Here is a 19590-nt window from a genome sequence, read left to right on the forward strand (position 1 = left end):
AGTTAAGTAGCAGTGTACACAATTTTGCATAATACATTATATCACTAACGATAACAACTACACTTATACATTCAGCAAAGTAGTGAAATATTTCTTTGCAATTCTGCAGAAACTAATTCGAGCACAGCTTGATAACAAATTGTTAAATTCCAATAATGAACAACAACCACTATACTTTCTCCCGAAAGTTGCCTCTTCCCTAAACGAATAAACCAGGCTCCTGGTAAATCAGAGGCATTCGATTCCTAGAATGACGAAAGATCTAAATAAGGCACTTACTGTAGTTAACTTTCTAGCAGCATTCTGGGAAATACTTCATTATATCTGGTGATCACACCTCTAGTCGTTTTTAGAGTCTTGATGTTTCGTGTGTGAAATGCTTCTTTCTTGAACTTCAGTGAAAATCTTCATTATTCTATGCTTATGCTGCAAAATACCAAAAGTAATTATTTCGGATGAGATCGGAACATTACGCCCTTATGATGAATATATAAACAATCGCAACTTACAAGCCTAAGAATGAGGAAGATGAATGTGCGAAAAGTTCATATTCACAGTTACTTTCATCTAGACATCTCGAGACGCATTGACACCGCTAGAGACCCTCAAAGCATGACGGGTGTATGGGCATTAACTCCACAAAGTAACTATCATCCAATGTCATCATCATCATCATCATCTGCAACCTGATTATACCCACTGCAGGGCGAGCGCCTCCTTCATATTTCTTCACTTAACCCGGTCCAGTGTATTGCAAGGTATATATTGGGCATAGGTATGATATGCAAGAATTTTTTTTATGTTGAAAACATTTTATTTCAAACGCAAGTTACAAAACTACTTAATGCGTTTGATTAACATATGAACAACAGGTTGAGCCGAGAGTTAGATTAGAGCATCTAATAACAATTAACCTATTAGCCAATGTAATTACTTTACACGCGTTAAAAATGAGTTTCTTATCTTTTGTAATATGTAATGTAGCTGCGTTTGTGAACTATAATCATCTAGTAGAGGAAAATGATTTTGCGCATTTTTTATAGCAACTTGTCCAAATAACCCTGTGACAAAGGATGAAATTTGTGTCCCTATTGTTACGAGTGTAGCTGGAGATGTTGCGAGAAGGCTAAGATTATTTGGGCATTGGGTGGAAGAACCGCAATGCTGAAGCTGAAGCTGCTGTGTGGGCGTGCACTGTTGTCTCTGAGGTGGTACCGAATTTTAAAAGCCACTTCGCTCTGGAACGCCCCGTATCAGTTTAGCGGAAGTGCGGGATAAATATTATCCCGGGATGACAACCTGCAGCTTTGAAGGGGCCGCCAACATGATTCTTTAACTATGCCACTCGAGACATCCCCCTAAACATGCGGCAAAAACAGCGTAGACAGTTGTGATGAGACAACCTCGGGAACCGGGCACCTTTTACGGCACCGATGAGGTCGAAGTTGAAGCCTGGCTCTACATGTATGATCGGGTAAGCAAGCGTAAGCCCAGGGAAGCTACTGTCATGCTGGCCACCTTGCTTTTGCAGTGCGAGCTACACTGGCCGCACTCTCGCTCGCTTCGCGTTGTTCTGGGCGACCGTACTGCGCATGTTCGAGGAACTCGCGGCGTCACTGCTCGCAGCTAGCGTGCCTCGCCGTCCCCATCACCGCAGCCGCTCGCCGCAGCTGCGAGGAGCCGGGTAACGGCCCTCCATCGGCGCAGCCACTTCTCGAGCAGAGGCGGCGCGCTCGACTGCGCATGTGCGGTGAGATAGCGTCGCGCGTATAAATGTGGGGCGGTGAATGCAACCTAGCCCGGATTCTTCCATGAAGAACGATGTTATAGAAAGTCAGGCCGCTGCTAAGCATTCCAAACTCTCAACTCGTCGGACGCCGAGGTTGTCGCCTGGTAGTTGGCCATTGAAGGTACAAATGTAGGAAAAGTGACCAGAAGAAGGCTAAGCGTGCGGCAGAGACATCGAAGCAAAGAGAGGAACGCCTAGACAAGAGACGTCGTCAGGAGGGGGAGCGGCGTGCCCTGGCCTCGCAGCGGGTCGAAAATGATAGGAGCCAGGACAACGTGAAGAATCACAAAGAGAAGAACGCTTTGAAAAGCGGCGATTCAATGACGTAGAGCGCAATAATATTACTACTAATAATAACTCAGTATAATGATAATAACGATAGTAGTATAAAATAATAATATTATCACAATATTTATATTAATAATATTATTAATAAATTGGTTCAGAGGAAAGGAAAGGCGCTGTATGTCACATGCTCTGTGGACATCTGACCTGCGCTGTAATGGAAGGGAGGAGGGTGGGTAAAAAAATGGAAAGAGAGAAAGTGGAGCCATAGTGGAGGGCTGAGGAGAAATTTAAACCACTTGGAGAGCTTTAACGTGTGAGTTCAGTTCAGTCGTTCAGTCGTGTCCGACTCTTCGTGACCCTTTGGACCATGTCACGCCACGCTTTCCGGTCTCTCACTATCTTCCTAACATCACATAGCTTCAACTGCAGTGCCTCGAGGATGCCATCTAACCATCGCGTTCGCTGCCTACCCCTTCTCCGGCGACCCTCAACCTTTCCCAACATCAAATCTTTCTCCAACGACTCCTCTCTTCTCATCAGATGACCAAAGTAGCTGAGCCGGGGTGGTGCAGTGGTAAGACGCCCGACTACTGTGCCGGAGTACCCGAGTTCGAACCCGACCTCGGCGGCTGCGTTTCGATGGAGGCGAAACGAAGAGGCGTCCGTGTGCTGTGCGATGTCAGCGCACGTTAAAGATCCCCAGGTGGTCGAAATTACTCCGTAGCCCTCCACTGCGGCTCCACTTTCTCTCTTTCCACCTTCACTCCCCCCCCCCCCCCTTCCTCCCTTCCCTTACGGCGCGGTTGCGGTGTCCACAGAAAACAAGTGAGACAGTTACCGCGCCTTTAACTTCCTATAAAAAATAAATAAATCAGCCGAGCTTTAACGTTAGAACTGGACCCTCCAATGAGCAGTCAGGGTTTATGGTCGACAATATCGACTGATTTGATCTTCTGGCAGTCCAAGGAACTCTCAAGAGTCTTCGCCAGCACCACAATTCAAACGCGTCAATTCTTCGGCGGTCAGCCTTTTTCACAGTCCAACTCTCGCATCCATACATCACAACTGGAAAGACCATAGCACGAGTTATACGGATCTTGGTTGGCAGACTAATGTCTCTGCTCTTTACTAGGCGGTCAAGGCTAACCATTGCTCTCTTTCCCAGAAGCAGGCGTCTCCTAATTTCATGGCTGCCGTCACCTTCCGAGATAATCTTGGAGCCCAAGAAGAGAAAATCTGTCACAGCTTCCACTTCTTGTCCATTGATGCTCCACGACCTAATAGGGCAAGCCGCCATGATCTTTGTCTTTTTGATGTTCAGTTTAAGCCCAAACTTCTCACTCTCTTCTTGTACGCGCATCAGAAGTCTCTTGAGTTCCACTTCACTTTCTGCCATTAAAGTGGTATCATCCGCATATCTAAGGTTGTTGATACGTTTTCCAGCAATCTTCACTCCAGCTGAAGACTCGTCCAGACCGGCCTTCCTCATAATGCACTCTGCATATAGGTGAAATAGGCGGGGCGACAGTATGCAGCCTTGCCTCACTCCTTTCTCGTTCGGAAACCAATCAGTAAGACCATGCCCAGTTCTGACTGTGGCCTCTTGCCCTTCATACAGGTTCCTGAGGAGACAGATGAGGTGAATTAGAACTCCCATCTCTTGGAGAGCTTGCCACAATCTGCTGTGATCTACGCAGTCAAACGCTTTCGCATAATCAATAAAGCAGAAGTAGATGGGTTTCTGGAACTCTTGCTTTTTCCATGATCCAGCGAAGGTTGGCAACTTGGTCTCTAGTTCCTCTGCCCCTGCGAAACCCAGCTTGCACGTCCGCAAGCTCCCGATCCACGTAATGCTGCAGCCTACCTTGGAGGATTTTAACGTCGCTTTGCTAGCATGCGAAATAAGCGCGATCGTGTGGTAGTTGGAACAATCTTTGGCACTGCCTTTCTTTGGAATGGGGATGTAAACTGACCTCCTCCAATCCTGTGGCCACTGCAGGGTTGTCCAAATCTTCTGACATAATGTATGCAGAATGTTAACAGCGTCATTGTTAACAGGTTAACAGGTTTTGAAGCAACTCAGCTGGAATGCCATCAATTCCGCTAGCTTTGTTCTTAGAAAGGCTGACTAATGCCCATTCAACTTCACTCTTCAGGATGCCCGGCTCGAGATCAGTAATCACAACCGTCTTATGTTGGGTTTGCACATTCGGGTCCTTCTTGTACAGTTCTTCTGTGTATTCCTGCCACCTCTTCTTTATCTCTGAGGCTTCAGTGAGGTCCTTGCCTCGTTTGTCCTTTATTTCGCTTTAACGTGTACTGACATCAAATAGCACTGTTTCGACTCCACTGAAACGCAGGCGCCGGTAGAGCATAAAAAGCGGTGCATAGTAGCAACGCGAGAATGAGATCAATGCGAAGAGCGCAGCGGAGACGCCCGGGCAGAGAGAGGGACGAGTTTCCAAACAGTGATTCCAGTGCCGAGTGTAATAAATGGAGCATAACCGCTGAGATAGGGCTTATAGAAACTTCAGTCGACGGGAAAAAAACAGAAAAGAACCTGACTCTCATTGAGTGACAACAAGAAGTATAGCAAGAGAAACGTACCTCTCTCAATGTATATCCTGGCATAGCTGAGCTAAGCCACTACCAATGTTTTTTACCTAGCGGGAACGGCTCGTGTCTGGTTCGAGACGCACGAGTAGGATACAACTTCCTGGGACATTTTCAAGCCAAAGCAGAAAGGCTTATTCGGAAAGCCAACTGGAAGGAATCTTAGAGCAAAAAATACATCTTTTCTTGACGAGCGAAGTTAACTAGCGAGTTGTAAATCTCATGCATTCATGATGTCCTAGCACTGGGCCGTGAAATGGACAGCGCCATGTTTGAGACCAAAAAAGAGTGCCATATCCTGAATGGGATCGCGGAAGACGCATTTCATCTGCTACTCTGCAAACATTGCACCTTCGTTCCCTCAGTCCCTCACATTTACAGGCAGTTTGAGCAAGCCAAACTTCCCCGAATTACTTCCCGTATGAGAAGACTTCCATAACACCGCTCCTACGTCTTCATGCGAGAATGTACCTACTCTGCAGCAGCCTTCGTACTCAGAAAATGTTACACGGATAGTCTCCAGCTGAACTAGAGGCTATTACTCCCATTGGCTTCACTCCTGAGCCCACCGAATACACTATTGCCCTCATTAAGGCAAGCGTTCGCCAGAAGTTTGGGAACGCGGGTCTGAACTCCGGCAGACCCTCTGTACAACCCTGTTCCTCACACGCTACACAATAGTTACGGCTGCTGCTCCAATCAGCACTTCTCTATGCACTACAGTTTCCGCAATCCTTCAGAATGGCGCACCGCGGACGTATGGCCCATCTGCTTCCACTGCCCCGTGTCGGCCTCAATTCTCTCCATTGCCGCAGCCACTGGTTTTCGACTCCTCAACCTCGCTATTATGATCGACACGATAATTACGGATGCCGCCTACCATCGCCACTTGATGACCATCCCACCATCCCGTCGCATTCAACCCTCCATTCCCGCGCAGGTATCACGATCGCCGCACACTCGCCACTCATCCTCTCCCAGCTATTCTGGCTCCTTGCCGTAAAACTAACCGATGCAGCGCCCGGAGGTGTCGCAGCCTTTACGAGTCCGTCCGGAACTTTTCTTCTGGCGATTGCTAACCGACGAAACCTTCTCGACATTTCGGTGAACGGTGGACCTGTAGCCGCTTTAATTGATACTGGCGCCCAAGGTAATGTCCTTTCAACCTATCGTTGATGTCTGAAATAACATATAGAAGTGGTTTAGCTAACCTATGCAGGATATAATTAGCTAGAGGTACCGTCTTTGACAAAACTAACCAGGCTGCTCCGAAGGCTGGCGGAGCAAGCGCGCGGCCTTGTGGCGGCGTTGCGCTCGGTGTGGTTTATCGGTGCTCGTCCGCTCCGAGGGTACAACAGCTGACGTAACTTCGCACCCTCACTCGCACCCGTTGGATGATAAAAACTAGGCGCGTATGATGTGTCGGCTGCGGTTTCACGTGTGCGAAGCTTGGTTGAGCCCAGCGAGGGCGCTCAGTATAGCGACGGGGCTATTCGCTCTTCTTGGCAACTGCCCTGAACAGATAATATGTCGCGTTTATCGCTGTATAATTATACGTGCTTGTGTTCTGTAATCCGCTGCTGAAACGCACCAGCAGAATTGCGCTTTCCTGTGTGTTTGATGCGCCTGTGCATCGCACCTCGAAATTTCAATATGCTTTCTTCAAGGTGCCTTGCGTAGTGCCACATTACGGATCGTAACAAGGGAATGCTCGTGAACCCTTTCAAGCCACCTTATCTCTCTTTTAGGCTTGCGAAATTGCGTTAGCCCCTCAGGGTGGCTGCTTAAAATATGTGCAATGATTGATTGCAACAAATTTTTGCGTTTGCTTGTGGGTAAGTTTTGGTTTAAGTAAAGAAATAAAATTAAACCTTCCTCACGCTTAACCATTATATGCACATGATTACTTTCTTGCTCGCGGAACCCTTATTTCAGGGCGACACTGTCTGGCAAACCTAGCACATATTCGTCCTAGAAACGAACAACAAGAGCTCACCGTGTCTACTGTCACCTGCTTTTCGGTTTTCCGCAGTTGCCGAGAAGAGCGAATAGCCCGTCGCTATACTTAGCGCCCTCACTGGGCACAACCAGGCTTCGCACGCGTGAAACCGCAGCCCGCGCCTATACTTTCTCATCCAACAGGCGAGAGTGTGGGTGCAAAGTTACGTTAGATGTTGTACCCTCGAAGCTGACGAGCACCGATAAGCCACAGCGAGCGCAACGCCGCCACACGGCCGCGTGCTTGCTCCGCCAGCCTTCGGAGCAGCCTGGTCACTTTTGGCAAAGACGGTACGCTTCCATGACTGAGCTTGTTTTTCTCAGTTATGTATAGCAATGAGATGCATTGGGTTTATTTTGCAGAGAGATGAAGACTGTCCGATAATCTGTGAATTAGCATGCAGCATTCAATTTTTTCTACACAGTATTTCGATTTGGCAGCCTGCAAACACAAAATTCGCATACATTGGATTAACTCACCGGTGTCAAGTTCAATTGGGGCACCAGTCTATCGCACAGTACACATGTGTCCAAACGGATTGCTCACAAAGTCTGCTTCAAATATCCGGGTACCATATCTACTTTTGGAAACTGTTCCATAGGCCTCTTCTCGGCGGCTATGCGCGTCTGTTACCCTCGGCAGTCTGGCATCACCGCTTCGCAAGCCGTTCTTCTGTCTGTTCGGGCGTCTCCGCTACTATCTTAGCCTTCTAATGGTCATTCTCTATTTGCTGCAGCTGGACGCGTTTTTACGCTCTGCCGGCGGATGCGTTTCAACAGAGGCAAAACGAAGAGGCTACCGTGTGCTGTGCCATGTCAGTGCAAGTTAAAGGAGCATGTCATCGTCATACAATATTTTGCAGTTTTGTATTCTGACAGATAATACTGGACCTTATTATTTATTTCTGAAATGTGAGAAACCTAGACGCATTATTTCAAGTGAAGGGATTGAAGTTAGGACAACTACGCTCCTTCTACCGATAGCGACCGCCAAGGTGAGACGATTGGTGACGTCACAGTTACTCCGCGTCGTCTGCGGCTGAACCAGCGTCAATTAGCTGCCGATACACTACTATATTCGTGCTTGATCAAAGACACGTATGACTCCCTATGAGTGTACTCAGAAACACAATGTAGTGAAGCGCAATTTGTTCTTTCCCACACATCAGCCTTCAGTGCGACCGCCGCCATCGGCTTTGACAGCACTTCACCCGCCCGTAAACACCGCCACGCCGGCCGTGCCCTTCGAACTTACCGAAAGCCGTCCCTGCCAGCGATAAGGCAGATACCTTGAACCTGTATCAGAAAAGGATGCTCAAATTTATTTTTTCTAATAATAATTTCAGGACACGGAAAGGGAATTTATAAATTCAATGCTTCTTGATACGTTTTGAGCCATACGATGGTGTTTTTCGCTGATGATGTGCCCGAGTTCTTGTACGCTATCTCTGCTGCTGAGGCTTCGCCGAGAAACATTTCCTTCACTACAAAATAACAAGGTTAAGAGGAAGTTTCATGATCGAGGCCTCTTGACTAAAATAGTAAAGCGCCTCGCTGATCACTTACATAGCGCCGTCCACTGTGGCTTCGGTACTAAGCAATATGTGCCTAGCGACGTTTAGGGAGAAGCAGACGGCCTGTGCCGTCGTTCGCCACGCTCGGGGGCGGCACCGTTGCTGTAAGCTTGCGGCATACTGTGCAGTATTATTGAAAACCAGAGCGGCCCCAAAAAGACGGGACAAGCCTTTTGAGCTTATTGTGTACTTTTATAGTGCGGTTAGGTCCAGACTTGTGCATGACAATGAGGAGCGTTAACAATGCCGCTAAGATTGGACGGGGTATTGCGCGCCTCGATGTAGCACTCCGCACCTTATACACTATGCTGTGGCGTTGTAGTCCAACATTGTACAAAAATGCTGTAGGAAGGCAGTCTATCAGCATTTTTATCAAAATAACGGCTTGAGGGGCTAGTTGGTGCCGCATCGTATTCAGATATGTGGCGCAACAAACACAAACACAAGAGAAGATACACAACACACGCGCACACTACCAACTGTAATAAGAATCTGAAAACACTTCCTCTTCACCACTCCTCCTCTTCTACACTCAGGTACGTCTCATCTTCCTCTTATTCTCATCTTCCTCTTCTTTGCCAAGGGGATAATGGCACTCTCTTCCTCGCAGACCATAACATCGTCCAAACATGGCAGTGACCAATCTCATCTTCCTCTTCTTCTCTTCTTCCTGTTCTTTACCAAAGGGGATAGTGGCACTTTCTTCCTCTCAGACCATAAACATCGTCCAAACATGACAGTCACAAATTCCACACTGTCTTGTTACTCCACACCTCTGCTTTGCCTAGTAACTCATACCACGGTGGACAAGCAAATATCACCAAATAGTCACATAGTCATACACTAAAAACCACCGCCACACATATACAGTAGGACATGTCCATCCACACCACATAACTTGTGTAGTCCCTACGTATTGAAGAACTTTAACTTGCCAACATCTACGAAGCCACGAAGCCCATGTACTTGAGGGAAAAAAAGTTCTTTAAACTACCATGACCCCAAAACGTAAGATGAGTCCAAGAATAACAGCTTCAGGCCAAGAATAACAGCTTGAGGCCCGATAATAATCTCGTTGTTTGCATTACTCAGGATGATTGCTCAATAAAAGTAAATTCTTTTCTACGTAAACTCAACGAAGCTTCACTAATACATCTCTCTTCTTTCTTCTGTATCCAATACACCTCTAAAATTTCACGTACCATCTTATCCCGACTCTTGCCTAAAATGTATAGCCTGCTAAACAACGGCTCACACTTGCACTTTTGGCAAGTGTGTTGTGTATCTTCTCTTGTGTTTGTGATTGTTGCGCCACATATCTGAATACGAGCATTTTTATTATGTCGCATTTATGATGTTTGGTTTCGTTTGTGGTGTTTAATGTCCCAAAGCAACTCAGGCTATGACAGATGCCCATTTAGGATGTGTTTCAGTGTACATTGTCTATGTTGTTCGAGCTGGACAACTCATGCGGCTTTCGTACTCGTGTGCCGATGGTCTCTAGGTATGCGGCCACAAGCGCCGACGAGGTGAAAAGCGCTAACAGAGATGTAAAAGCAGTTTATGGTAACCGGATTTAGCAGTATGAGTGCTCTTTGGTCCGTCACATCGACTTCGCGTAACCACGGTTGACGTAGCTCGTGCACTGAACGTGCAAGCAGACGACGCGGCGTCAGTTTAGGACGTCAACGGCTACGCCAGGGGCCAGATCAGCATAAGAGTCTTAAAATAGGCAATAACAGTCCTAAACATCTCTGGAGCTCTGATGTAGCTGAAACTTTCAGACTTAGTTGCTTGGAACATCGGGAGAAAGATTCAATAAACAGTTTGTATTCAAAACATGGAGTCATGACAACTTTCAGGATCCCCAGTTGTCGACATTACTCCAATAGGGCTCCTCTTTCTCTCTTTTTACTTTCTGTCCCACCTTCCTTTCCTATACAGCACGGACCAGGTGTCTATAGAGCAAGTATAATATATACTGCACCTTTCGTTTCCTGTGAACAATCTTATTATTATTACACTCTGTATCTGCGTCTACAACTAATATACAAGGCGTGTATTCCTTTATCACAAAATAAACCCCTTACACGATGGTCTGTATGTAAACGAAGGGTGGTATGCAAGGCCGCCAGTGCAAGTTTAAAATCTATCACTTTTAGTGTAACCTTATCGGAGTTTCTATGTATGACATTGCTCAAATGCGTCCAACCTTTGTGTATATATTGACTTCCAAACTTCTAATAAACTATTCGTGAGTTCAGGGCCGTGTGTTTTTCTTCTGACGATTGTACTGTCTGCGATGTTGAGATTTCTTCTCTTGTATGTGTAACCACGAACTCATTCAATCTGCCGTGTTAACTGGGAAGCATTAGGAAAACGACAAGAAAAAAGTATCCCCTCAATTACCTCTTTTCTGTTGTTAAAACAACACGTAAAAGTAGGGTCTGCTTGGCAGAAGCTGGATGTTATTTAGTAAAGACCACAGTAGATAATTGATGAAAATCAGAAAATATTGCCAAATAACACGCGGGAAAGTATAACCACACTCACAAAAGCAGTCCTGGAAAAATGAACATAACTGTAAAACATGGCCATCCAATACATCTAACAATTCGAAGATGTGCTATTTTGAAACAAGTTGAAAGGTGGGGCTCTGTTCAGATTTGCATTTAATGATATGCACAGCGCACATACACATATCCTTGAAACAATGCACCATACGCGCACCATTTGGCTATGGGGTTTACCGTGCCAAAGCGACTCACGCACTGTGAGATATCATAGTAGCACGCCGTCAATGGACCGCCATCAGCCCAATATTGGGGGAAACCGGCCAGAATATTGGGACCAATAACGGTGTTTCATTGGGGCGCTACCCTTGACAAGATTTAATCCAATCTACTAGACTAGCTTTCGAACAATGGCCACCAATGGAAGACTAGGTTATTTATTGACGTGCGTCCTCACTGAACGGCTACCCAATATCTTCCACCCAAGCATACCCACTGGCTCCTATATAACGTACATCCAGCCACTCTCACTGGCTATCCAATATTTACAGCCAAGCTTACTCACTGGCATTTAATAAGTGCTATCCAGCTAGGCTCATCGGCGGCCCAACATTGCCCATCAAAGCTTGTCCACTGGCTTTGCATAGCTGAAGCCAGGCAATCCCATTATTGTTTAATGTTGTGTTTGTGACTATTTTTTTTATTTGATGGGTGTTACGGCGCAGAGGCAGCTAAGGTCATCATGCGCCAAACACAAGGTTTTGTTTTGTGCAGGTGTTTACATGTAGCTAATAATATATATACAGCATCCTGAAAATATACATGCATTCACACAAACAAGGCAGAATTGTTCGTTTCATGGATATTTATTAGGTGCGCATGTGGTACATAGTGAAAAAAAAAACTATAGACAGAATTTTTTCAGACTTCCAGGACTTCACCTCTGGTTCGGTTCATTGACAAGGTGTCGGCAGATCCCAGGCTTTAGGAAGACGCATCATTAAAGGCAGCTTCAGGTGTCTGCCAAGCCAGCAACTATAGCATGCGAGTTTGTGCTCGGTTATAAGGACAGCAGCTTTCAGCACCCTTGCAGATGTATGCTTGAGCAGCTTGCATATCACCATCTATCTTCCTTTCGTACAAACATCTGCAAGCGAAAACAAAAAGAGACAATATTATGCAGTATTATTATTTTAGTACAGCTTGGGAAAACTGTTATGAGCAGTAAAATTTGCCAATGCTACAAAATTAGTTTGTCCAAGTCAGCGTGCTGAAATCGGAATTCATGAAAAATACACATCTTTTGTTTGGTGCAATACAGTTAAACCAAAAGCTTTTCTTATTCTGACATAAACAGCAGATAGGCACATTCTGTTAATCTTATTTATCAGGTGCCAATGACTGACAAGATAAGTAATTTCCAGTTAATACGCCACACTGTATAAAAAATGGATATCTTACCGGTTGTCCAGCAAAGCCTTCCATGCAGCTCAACCGCAGCAGCCCAAGCACGCAAAGGTCCGTCCCAGTAATACCGAATCTTTCCTCCTGCAGGGAAGTGTAGAAACATGGGTAGCAAATAAAAAAACAAGGCTCCCAAAAACCTACTCCGTTAAGAAAATATATTTTAAAATAAAGGGTCAGTGGTACTCACACTGAGCTGCAGACTGTTCGCGAGACGGGACGAGACATGTCGTGGTTCTACTGTTTATTCTGCGGGAGTGCGAGCGGAGCTGCCTGCAGCACACAACCCGCGAGGCGCGCACCTGCGTTGTTTGAGAGAGAAGGAAGAACGAAAAGAAAGAGAGAGAGCGCGCCGACGCCAGCCGTGCGAGCGCGGCAGCGCTGTCCGCAAGGTATTATATGACACCAGAAAGTTGGAGTTCCGCCGGGGTTGAATGGACGCTGCTCAGGCGTGGGAACGAAGAATGCCTACGCTGCCACAGCGAAGGCTGGCGCCGCTGCGTCGCCAACAGCTGCGTGTCTAAAAGAACGTACCGCCTTTTGCTAAAAGCAACTAGGCTGCCCGATTTGCTCCTTAGCCCTCTAGTTAAGCGTTTTACAGGACATGCCAAATTATTGATCACCTGTGCGGAAAAAAGCCCATCAATCTTATCTGTAAATACCATTTTTTGCCTTTTCAAATAGAGCAAGGGCTCCAAACACGGTTGAGAAGTAAACCCTGCAGCCTGGTTACTTTTGGCAAAGATGGTACGTTTTTTCTAAACTTTTAGAGCGAACGAACGTAATTTCTAGATTGAAATACCATCGGTTGGTTGCAATGCGTTTTGATGATGTTCCTAAAAAGCATGGAGAATCTTCCCAGAATACTGCATAGGAACAACCATTTAAACGCGTGACGTTAAGCCGACTTTGCAAAAATATTCGAAGGCAGGTCATGAGAGTTATGCACGCGCTTATACAGCTTTCGGATAGAAATAATTTTCTTGAAGAGCAGCATGACCAGGCAACAATACTTTTATGACAAATATTTCAATAGTGAGCACGCACTCATGTTTTTTTTTTTGTTTCTCTAAAGCAAAAATATTCATTGACACTTATTTCCAGTCTCCAATAGTGGGATTGCTATGCTTCAAGCTTCTTGAATATTTTCTCTTTTAAGTCTTTACCAGGAAATATTAAGTCCGAACTAATCAACAGCTGTCACATCAAGTACACAACTTGTATTAAAAAGTTGGGCAGCGTGCAATGCTATTAAATTTAAATACACTTCATTCCAGAACATCTGAGAAAGCTAGATTTTTTCTCTGCTAGGCGAAGGTAGAGAATGTGCAGAAATTTCTTTTTTATGTGGGGGGATCTACCTTTTGACTATGAGCTATGCTGCATCAACAGCATGTGTTTGTTCATCACTCGTCCCTTGCTGACGCACTCAAAGCAGAGAACGCCGGCATATAGGAATCAAGTGCAAGTTTATCGCTGATGTAAATTACAACACAAAATATGCTGCAGCTAGCCAGTCTTCTGTGTTTACAAGACCACCTACGGCGGAATACAGTCAGTGTCGCGCTTCATTGAAGAGTCAGCTAGCATACTTGACGAAACGGTGCAGCATTTGCCTTCACTAGCACAATCTATTCGACCTCTGTTTTCCAAAATTTTATTTTTTCTTTCACCACGCAAATGAAATAGTGCATTAATAAAGCATTTATGTGTCTATTTCCAGTTATGGACAAAAGTTTTCAGGATATGGATGTAAATCCTCATCGCAGCAAATTAAGCCGGGGTAACAACCTATAGTATATATGGAAGGTGCTACGTCGTACTGGCCTACTGCAGATTGCGTAAGTATGCTTGTAGACTGCACCGTATTGTGTTTCTTTACATAGGCAGCGATCATTATCAGCTTAAAAAAATGTATGCAACTGTTTTTTTGCAATTCTATCGAGGAGGGCGACGAAGCATTCTTAAAATTTTGACGCATGAGTGTCCTCACGCATCACGCTGAAGACATATGGAAGGAATGGTAGGGCCTATAACTGCTGCGCATTCCATCTCTGTACTAAAACATTTTCACAGTTAAGGAGTAGTATAAAAGTCGGGCATTTCTAAGCGCTTCGTAGGCGGCATGAGCTACGCGTTCGACTCGACAACATTGCTCGCAGCATGCCCTGCTTGAATGCGTAGTGCCCCGCAATCATTGATTTCGATGCTTTCTAAATGTTTTGGCTAAAGAATATCTGCCTTTATCTCATGGCATGGGTTTGTCAAGAAACTGAAGCCTTATGCCGACAGGGATTAAGCCACTGGAGCAATGGGGGAGGACCCCATTCCAACCGTGCCCTTACTGCCTAAGCAATTTTTCTTGAATAAATGTTCTCTATTACTGTTACTATATCGTTGACGATGTATAAAACATAGTTGAAAACCATCGCTAAGGACACGACAGTATTGTTAGGGACGTTAAAATATATCTGGGCAGGTTGAGAATTGATCTTTAATATGTGCAAGCCAATTCCGGCCAACACATCATGTTATGTGCAATGTTTCTCCAGCCGTTTCTCCAGCGCTGTTAGAGGAACTAGAGAGTATGAAATGGGATGCATAGGGCTTAGTTAGTGAGGTTAGGAGGCCGAATGAGGCATATACTGTACTGAAGGATGGACATGTACTGTGTTATCGAGGTTTACCGGAGAGGCGAGAACTTGGAGTAGGTTTCCTTGTCAATAAGTATATAGCGGGTAATATAGATGAATTCTATAGTAATAATCAGAGGGGGGCAGGCATCGTATTTAGGCTTAATACAGGGTATAATTTAAATGTTGTACACGCCTACGCACCTGCATGTAGTATGATGACCAGGCAGTTGGAAGCTTTTACGAAGATGTAGAATCGGCAATGTGAAAATAAAGACGCAGTATACAGTACTAATAGCGACTTCAATGCTAAGGTAGGGAAAAAGCAGGCAGTAGTTGACTATGGCATTGGTTCTAGGAATAGCAGAGGGGAGTTACTAGCCGAGTTTGCACAGCGCAATAACTTAAGAATCATGAATATCCTCTTCAGCAAACAGAAGAACCGGAAATGAACATGAAAAAGTCCTAACGGGGAGACTAAAAATAAAATTGACTTCATACTGTGCTCAACCGCCGCCATTATGCAAGATGTCGAGGTAATTGCGAAAGTGCGATGCAGTGATCACAAGATGGTGAGGTCCCGAATTAGTCCAAATCTGAAGAAGGAACGCAACAGATTAGTAAGAAAGAAGTTCACCAACGAATTACCGGTGAGGGGGAGGGCAGAAGAGTTCAGAATCTCGCTACCGAATAGATATTCAGCTCTAACTGAGGATGGCGACATTAACCTAGAATCAATAAACAATAATTTCAGATATATTATTACTGAGCGCGCGGTAGAAGTAGGCGATAGGACAGTTAGAGAGGATACCAGTAAGCTGTCTAAGGCGACTAAATATTTTATTAAGAAACGCCTAAAAATAAAAGCTTCCAATCCAACAAACCGGATAGAATTCGCGGAGATATCAGAGCTAATCAATAAACCCAAAGTGGCCGATATAAGGAGGTATAACATAGAGAAAATAGCCATGCTGCAAAGAACGGAAGCCCTAAAACAGTGAAGAATTTAGGAATATGCAAAAATCAGATATATGCGCTAAGTAACAAGGCGGGCAACGTCATCGCGAATATCGACTAGATAGTCAAAGTAACAGATCTAGTCAGAACCGTAACGAGATTGGCGCTAGGGAAAAACAGTCAGACGTTCCACCAGTGACGAAGGATGAGGTTAAGCAGGCAATAGAAAGTATGAAAAGGGGAAATCAGCTAGAGAGGATAAGATAACTACAGATGTGTTGAAGGACGGGGGAAATATTGTGCTAGAAAAACCGGCCACCCTGTATACATGCAGTGCCTGGTGTCATCGACGGTACCGGCACCATGGAAGAATGCAAACATTATCCTTATTCATAAGAAAGGGGACGATAAGGACCTTAAAATTTACAGACCAATCAGCTTACTGCCTGTTACGTATAAGGTATTTACTAAGGTAATCGCTAACAAAATCAGGACAACCTAAGACTGCAAACAAGCAAAGGATCAAGCAGGGCTTCGGAAACGGTACTCTACTATCCTTCATATCCATACCATCTGCCAGGTGATAGAACAATGTTCGGAATATAACCAGCCCTTATACATAGCAATAATATATTACGAAAAAGCATTTGACTGAATCGAAACCTCGGCGGTGATGCAGGCATTGTGAAATCAAGGAGTAGAAGAGCCATAAGTGAAAGTTCTGGAAGGTATATTAGTGGCTGCACAGCAACCATACTTCTGCATAAAGAAAATAACAAAATTCCCATAAAGAAAGGTGTTAGGCAAGGAGACTCGATCTCCCACAGTACTTTTAGTAGCTTGCTTAGGGACGTATTCAGAGACTTGGAATGGAAGCAGTTAGAGATATGGGTAGATGGAGAATGGAGAATAAGAACAGTAGTTTATATTAGGTAGTGAAGTACCGGAAGTAGTAGGCGATTATATCTACTTAGGACAGGTAGTAACCGCAGATCCGAACCATGAAAAGGAAATAACAAGAAGAATAAGATTGGGATGGAGCGCATTGGGCAAGCACTCGCCGATTATGACTGGCAGCTTACCGGTATCGCTCAAGAGGAACATACACAACAGTTGCATCTCACCTGTACTCACCTATAGGTCTGAAATGTGAAGGCTAACCAAGAGAGTTCTACTTAAGTTGAGGACAACCGAGAGGGCTATGGAACGAAAAATGGTAGGGGTAACATTAGGAGATAGGAAGCGTGCAAAGTGGGTCAGAGAAATAACTCAGGTTACCGACATACTAGTGGAAATTAAGAAGAAGAATTGGGGCATGGGCAGTATATGTAGTGCGAAGAGAGTATAACCGATGGTCGCTTAGGGTAACAAACTGGATTCCAAGGGAGGGAAAGCGTACCAGGGGGCGGCAGAAAGTTAGGTGGGCGGATGATGTTAAGAAGTTCGCGGGGGTCAAGTGGATGCAGCTAGCACAGAACCGAGTTAAGTGGAGAAATATGGGAGGGGCCTTCGCCCTGCAGTGGGTATAGTCAGGCTGATGATGATGAATGGAAGCAGTACGAGATAAGGGCAGATGGAGAATACCTCAGTAATCTGGGCTTTGCTGATGACATTTCCTTGGTAAGTAACTCAGGAGATGAACTGCAAAAAATGATTGGTGGCCTAGAGAGGAAAAGTAGGAATTTAGGCTTGAAAATCAATATTCAGAAGACTAAGGTAATGTTCAACAGCCTCGGGAAGGAACAGCACTTTACGTTAGGTAGTGAAGCACTGGAAGTAGTAGGCGAGCATGACTACTTAGGACAAGTAGTAACCGCAGATTCAGACCATGAAAAGGAAATACCAAGAAGAATACGATTGGGATGGAATGGATTTGGCAAGCACTCGCCGATTTTGAATAACACCTTACCGGTATCGCTCAAGAGGAAAGTATACAACAGTTGCGTCTTACCTGTACTCACCTATGGGGCTGAAACGTGGAGGCTAACCAAGATGGTTCTACTTAAGTTGAGGACAACGCAGAGGGCTGTGGAACGCAAAATAGTAGGGATAACATTAAAAGATAGGAAGCGTGCAGAGTGGGTCAGAAAAATAACTCGATTTACTGACATTCTATTGGAAATCAAGAAGACATGGGCATGGACAGGACATGTAGTGCCAAGATAGGATAACCGATGGTCGCTTAGGGTAACAAACTGGATTCCAAGAGAAGGAAAGCGGTTTAAGCTGCGGCAGAAAGTTAGATGGGCGGATAGGTTAAGAACTTTGCAGGGGTCAAGTGAAGGCAGCTAGCACAGAACCGGGTTAACTGGAGAAATATGGAAGAGGCCTTCGCCTTGCGTGGGTATAGTCAGGCTGATGATGATCATAATGATAATGAGTGTTCTACGGCAAATATATATTGTCAACCTTATCATAGTTATCATCTGTGACAAACGCGTAATATTCATAATCTTCTGACAAATCAAGCCACGGCCAGGCAGGCAACTTAGCATTTATCCCTAAAATTGTTACATCTCTTAGAAATTCTTGGTGCCATTCATTGCCACTTTGGAAAATATTTCTATAGGAGCGATAAATCATTCTTGTTTTATTGTGGCCATATCGGTGACCTACGATTTTTAGCACTTTGTTGTCGGAGTTGCCTTTGCGACATTAAAACGGGGATCACGGCAACTTGCGGAGGGCTAAGTAAACTCTTCCACCGAAAGGTGGCCAGTGCCACCTCTGAGAGGTTGGCTATGTGGGTCACAGCTGCTTTATAGCATTGTAGCCTTTGCCCTTAGGAGTGACAATAACAACGCCGCTTCAGCCAGGGACAACCTCCAAGAGCTGAGAATCAGAACAAACTGCTCCTTAAAATAGCCTTTTTAACTTGTGCGTTATTGTACCTCACGCTGCCAGCATCCCGAGGCAAAACGGATCTAATTATGCGTTCTCTTTTTATGCAGGCTGCAGGCTTCTTCGGAGAAGCAGATCTGCTTCGAGGCCTGTTCCACAGACTTGCTGGCCAGTATATTCTAGCAACTGCCCACCAGATGACACGAAAATATATATGAAGCAGTGCGGACAACTGATAGCCCAATTTAGCCGTGCACTACAAAGGCGCCTGAATGAATAAAAACACGAAACAATTTGATTTATTCTTTCGTCGGCCTAATATTGGTAAGGATACAAGGTATAACGTGAGAGCGAAGACGGCTATATGTTATGAAAGAGCACTGGACAAAGGTAGAGGGGAGAGCCTGATTTCGCACGTCGAGCCAACCTTAAGCTATGGTCTGTGGAGCTAAATTTTTGTGGAGATGTTCGGTGTACTTGAGTTTATGGAACTCTGTTTTCGGAATTCGAATATTTTCTACAGCCACCTTTTTAAATGAATCTTTGAGACTTTTAGGCAAGGAGCTAAAAGCATTGCCAGGCTGATAGTGGAAGCCTACCATTCATTGCCTCAAGGACAGGTGTCACCCAAATTTTTAAAACTCAGAAGCATTGCCATGTGCGTGCAAACGATGGAAAAAACATTAGGTTAATGAGGCCTTCGCCATGATTTCAGGTATGCATGAACTCGTTAGTGACCGTCCATCGCGCTTGAAGCCTGAGTGTTGTAGTTATGCATTGAGGACAGTTTATTAGCAAATCTAGTCAGCAGGTTTTCTTTTGTTCGAGAGGTCGGAGATCCTTTTTTGCGCACCCTGTACCAATTAAGGTTGTGTCACATTTTGCCTGAGTTCATCGTGGGAGCGAATCGCATACCTGGA

General features: G+C 45.0%; 1 protein-coding gene and 1 long non-coding RNA gene across 5 annotated transcripts in view; one reads left to right on the top strand and one right to left on the bottom strand.

Annotated features, from left to right (window-relative positions):
• The window catches only part of LOC146174132 (uncharacterized), a 29905-nt gene extending 10933 nt beyond the window's left edge, over positions 1-18972 (top strand). For 3 of the 4 annotated variants that reach the window (XR_014701951.1, XM_084583874.1, XM_084583875.1), the window contains one exon: positions 18781-18972. Coding sequence is in view for 3 of the 4 variants with exons in the window: in XM_084583874.1 (XP_084440000.1) it covers positions 18781-18950 (170 nt within the window). In the remaining variant the exon portion in view is untranslated. Of the gene's footprint in view, positions 1-12923; positions 13025-18780 lie in introns of those variants that run through there. The other variant, XM_084583876.1, reaches the window with a different exon arrangement.
• LOC146174133 (uncharacterized) lies at positions 11631-12498 on the bottom strand. Its single transcript, XR_014702182.1, has 3 exons — positions 12430-12498; positions 12237-12323; positions 11631-11922 (listed from the first exon to the last, which is right to left on the bottom strand). It is a non-coding gene; the product is annotated as an uncharacterized LOC146174133 (long non-coding RNA).
• Positions 18973-19590: the final 618 nt, after the last annotated feature.

This window comes from Amblyomma maculatum, chromosome 11 (assembly GCF_055883805.1).
Source record: "Amblyomma maculatum isolate TAMU_Amacu chromosome 11, ASM5588380v1, whole genome shotgun sequence".
Classification (NCBI taxonomy): Eukaryota; Metazoa; Arthropoda; class Arachnida; order Ixodida; family Ixodidae; genus Amblyomma; species Amblyomma maculatum.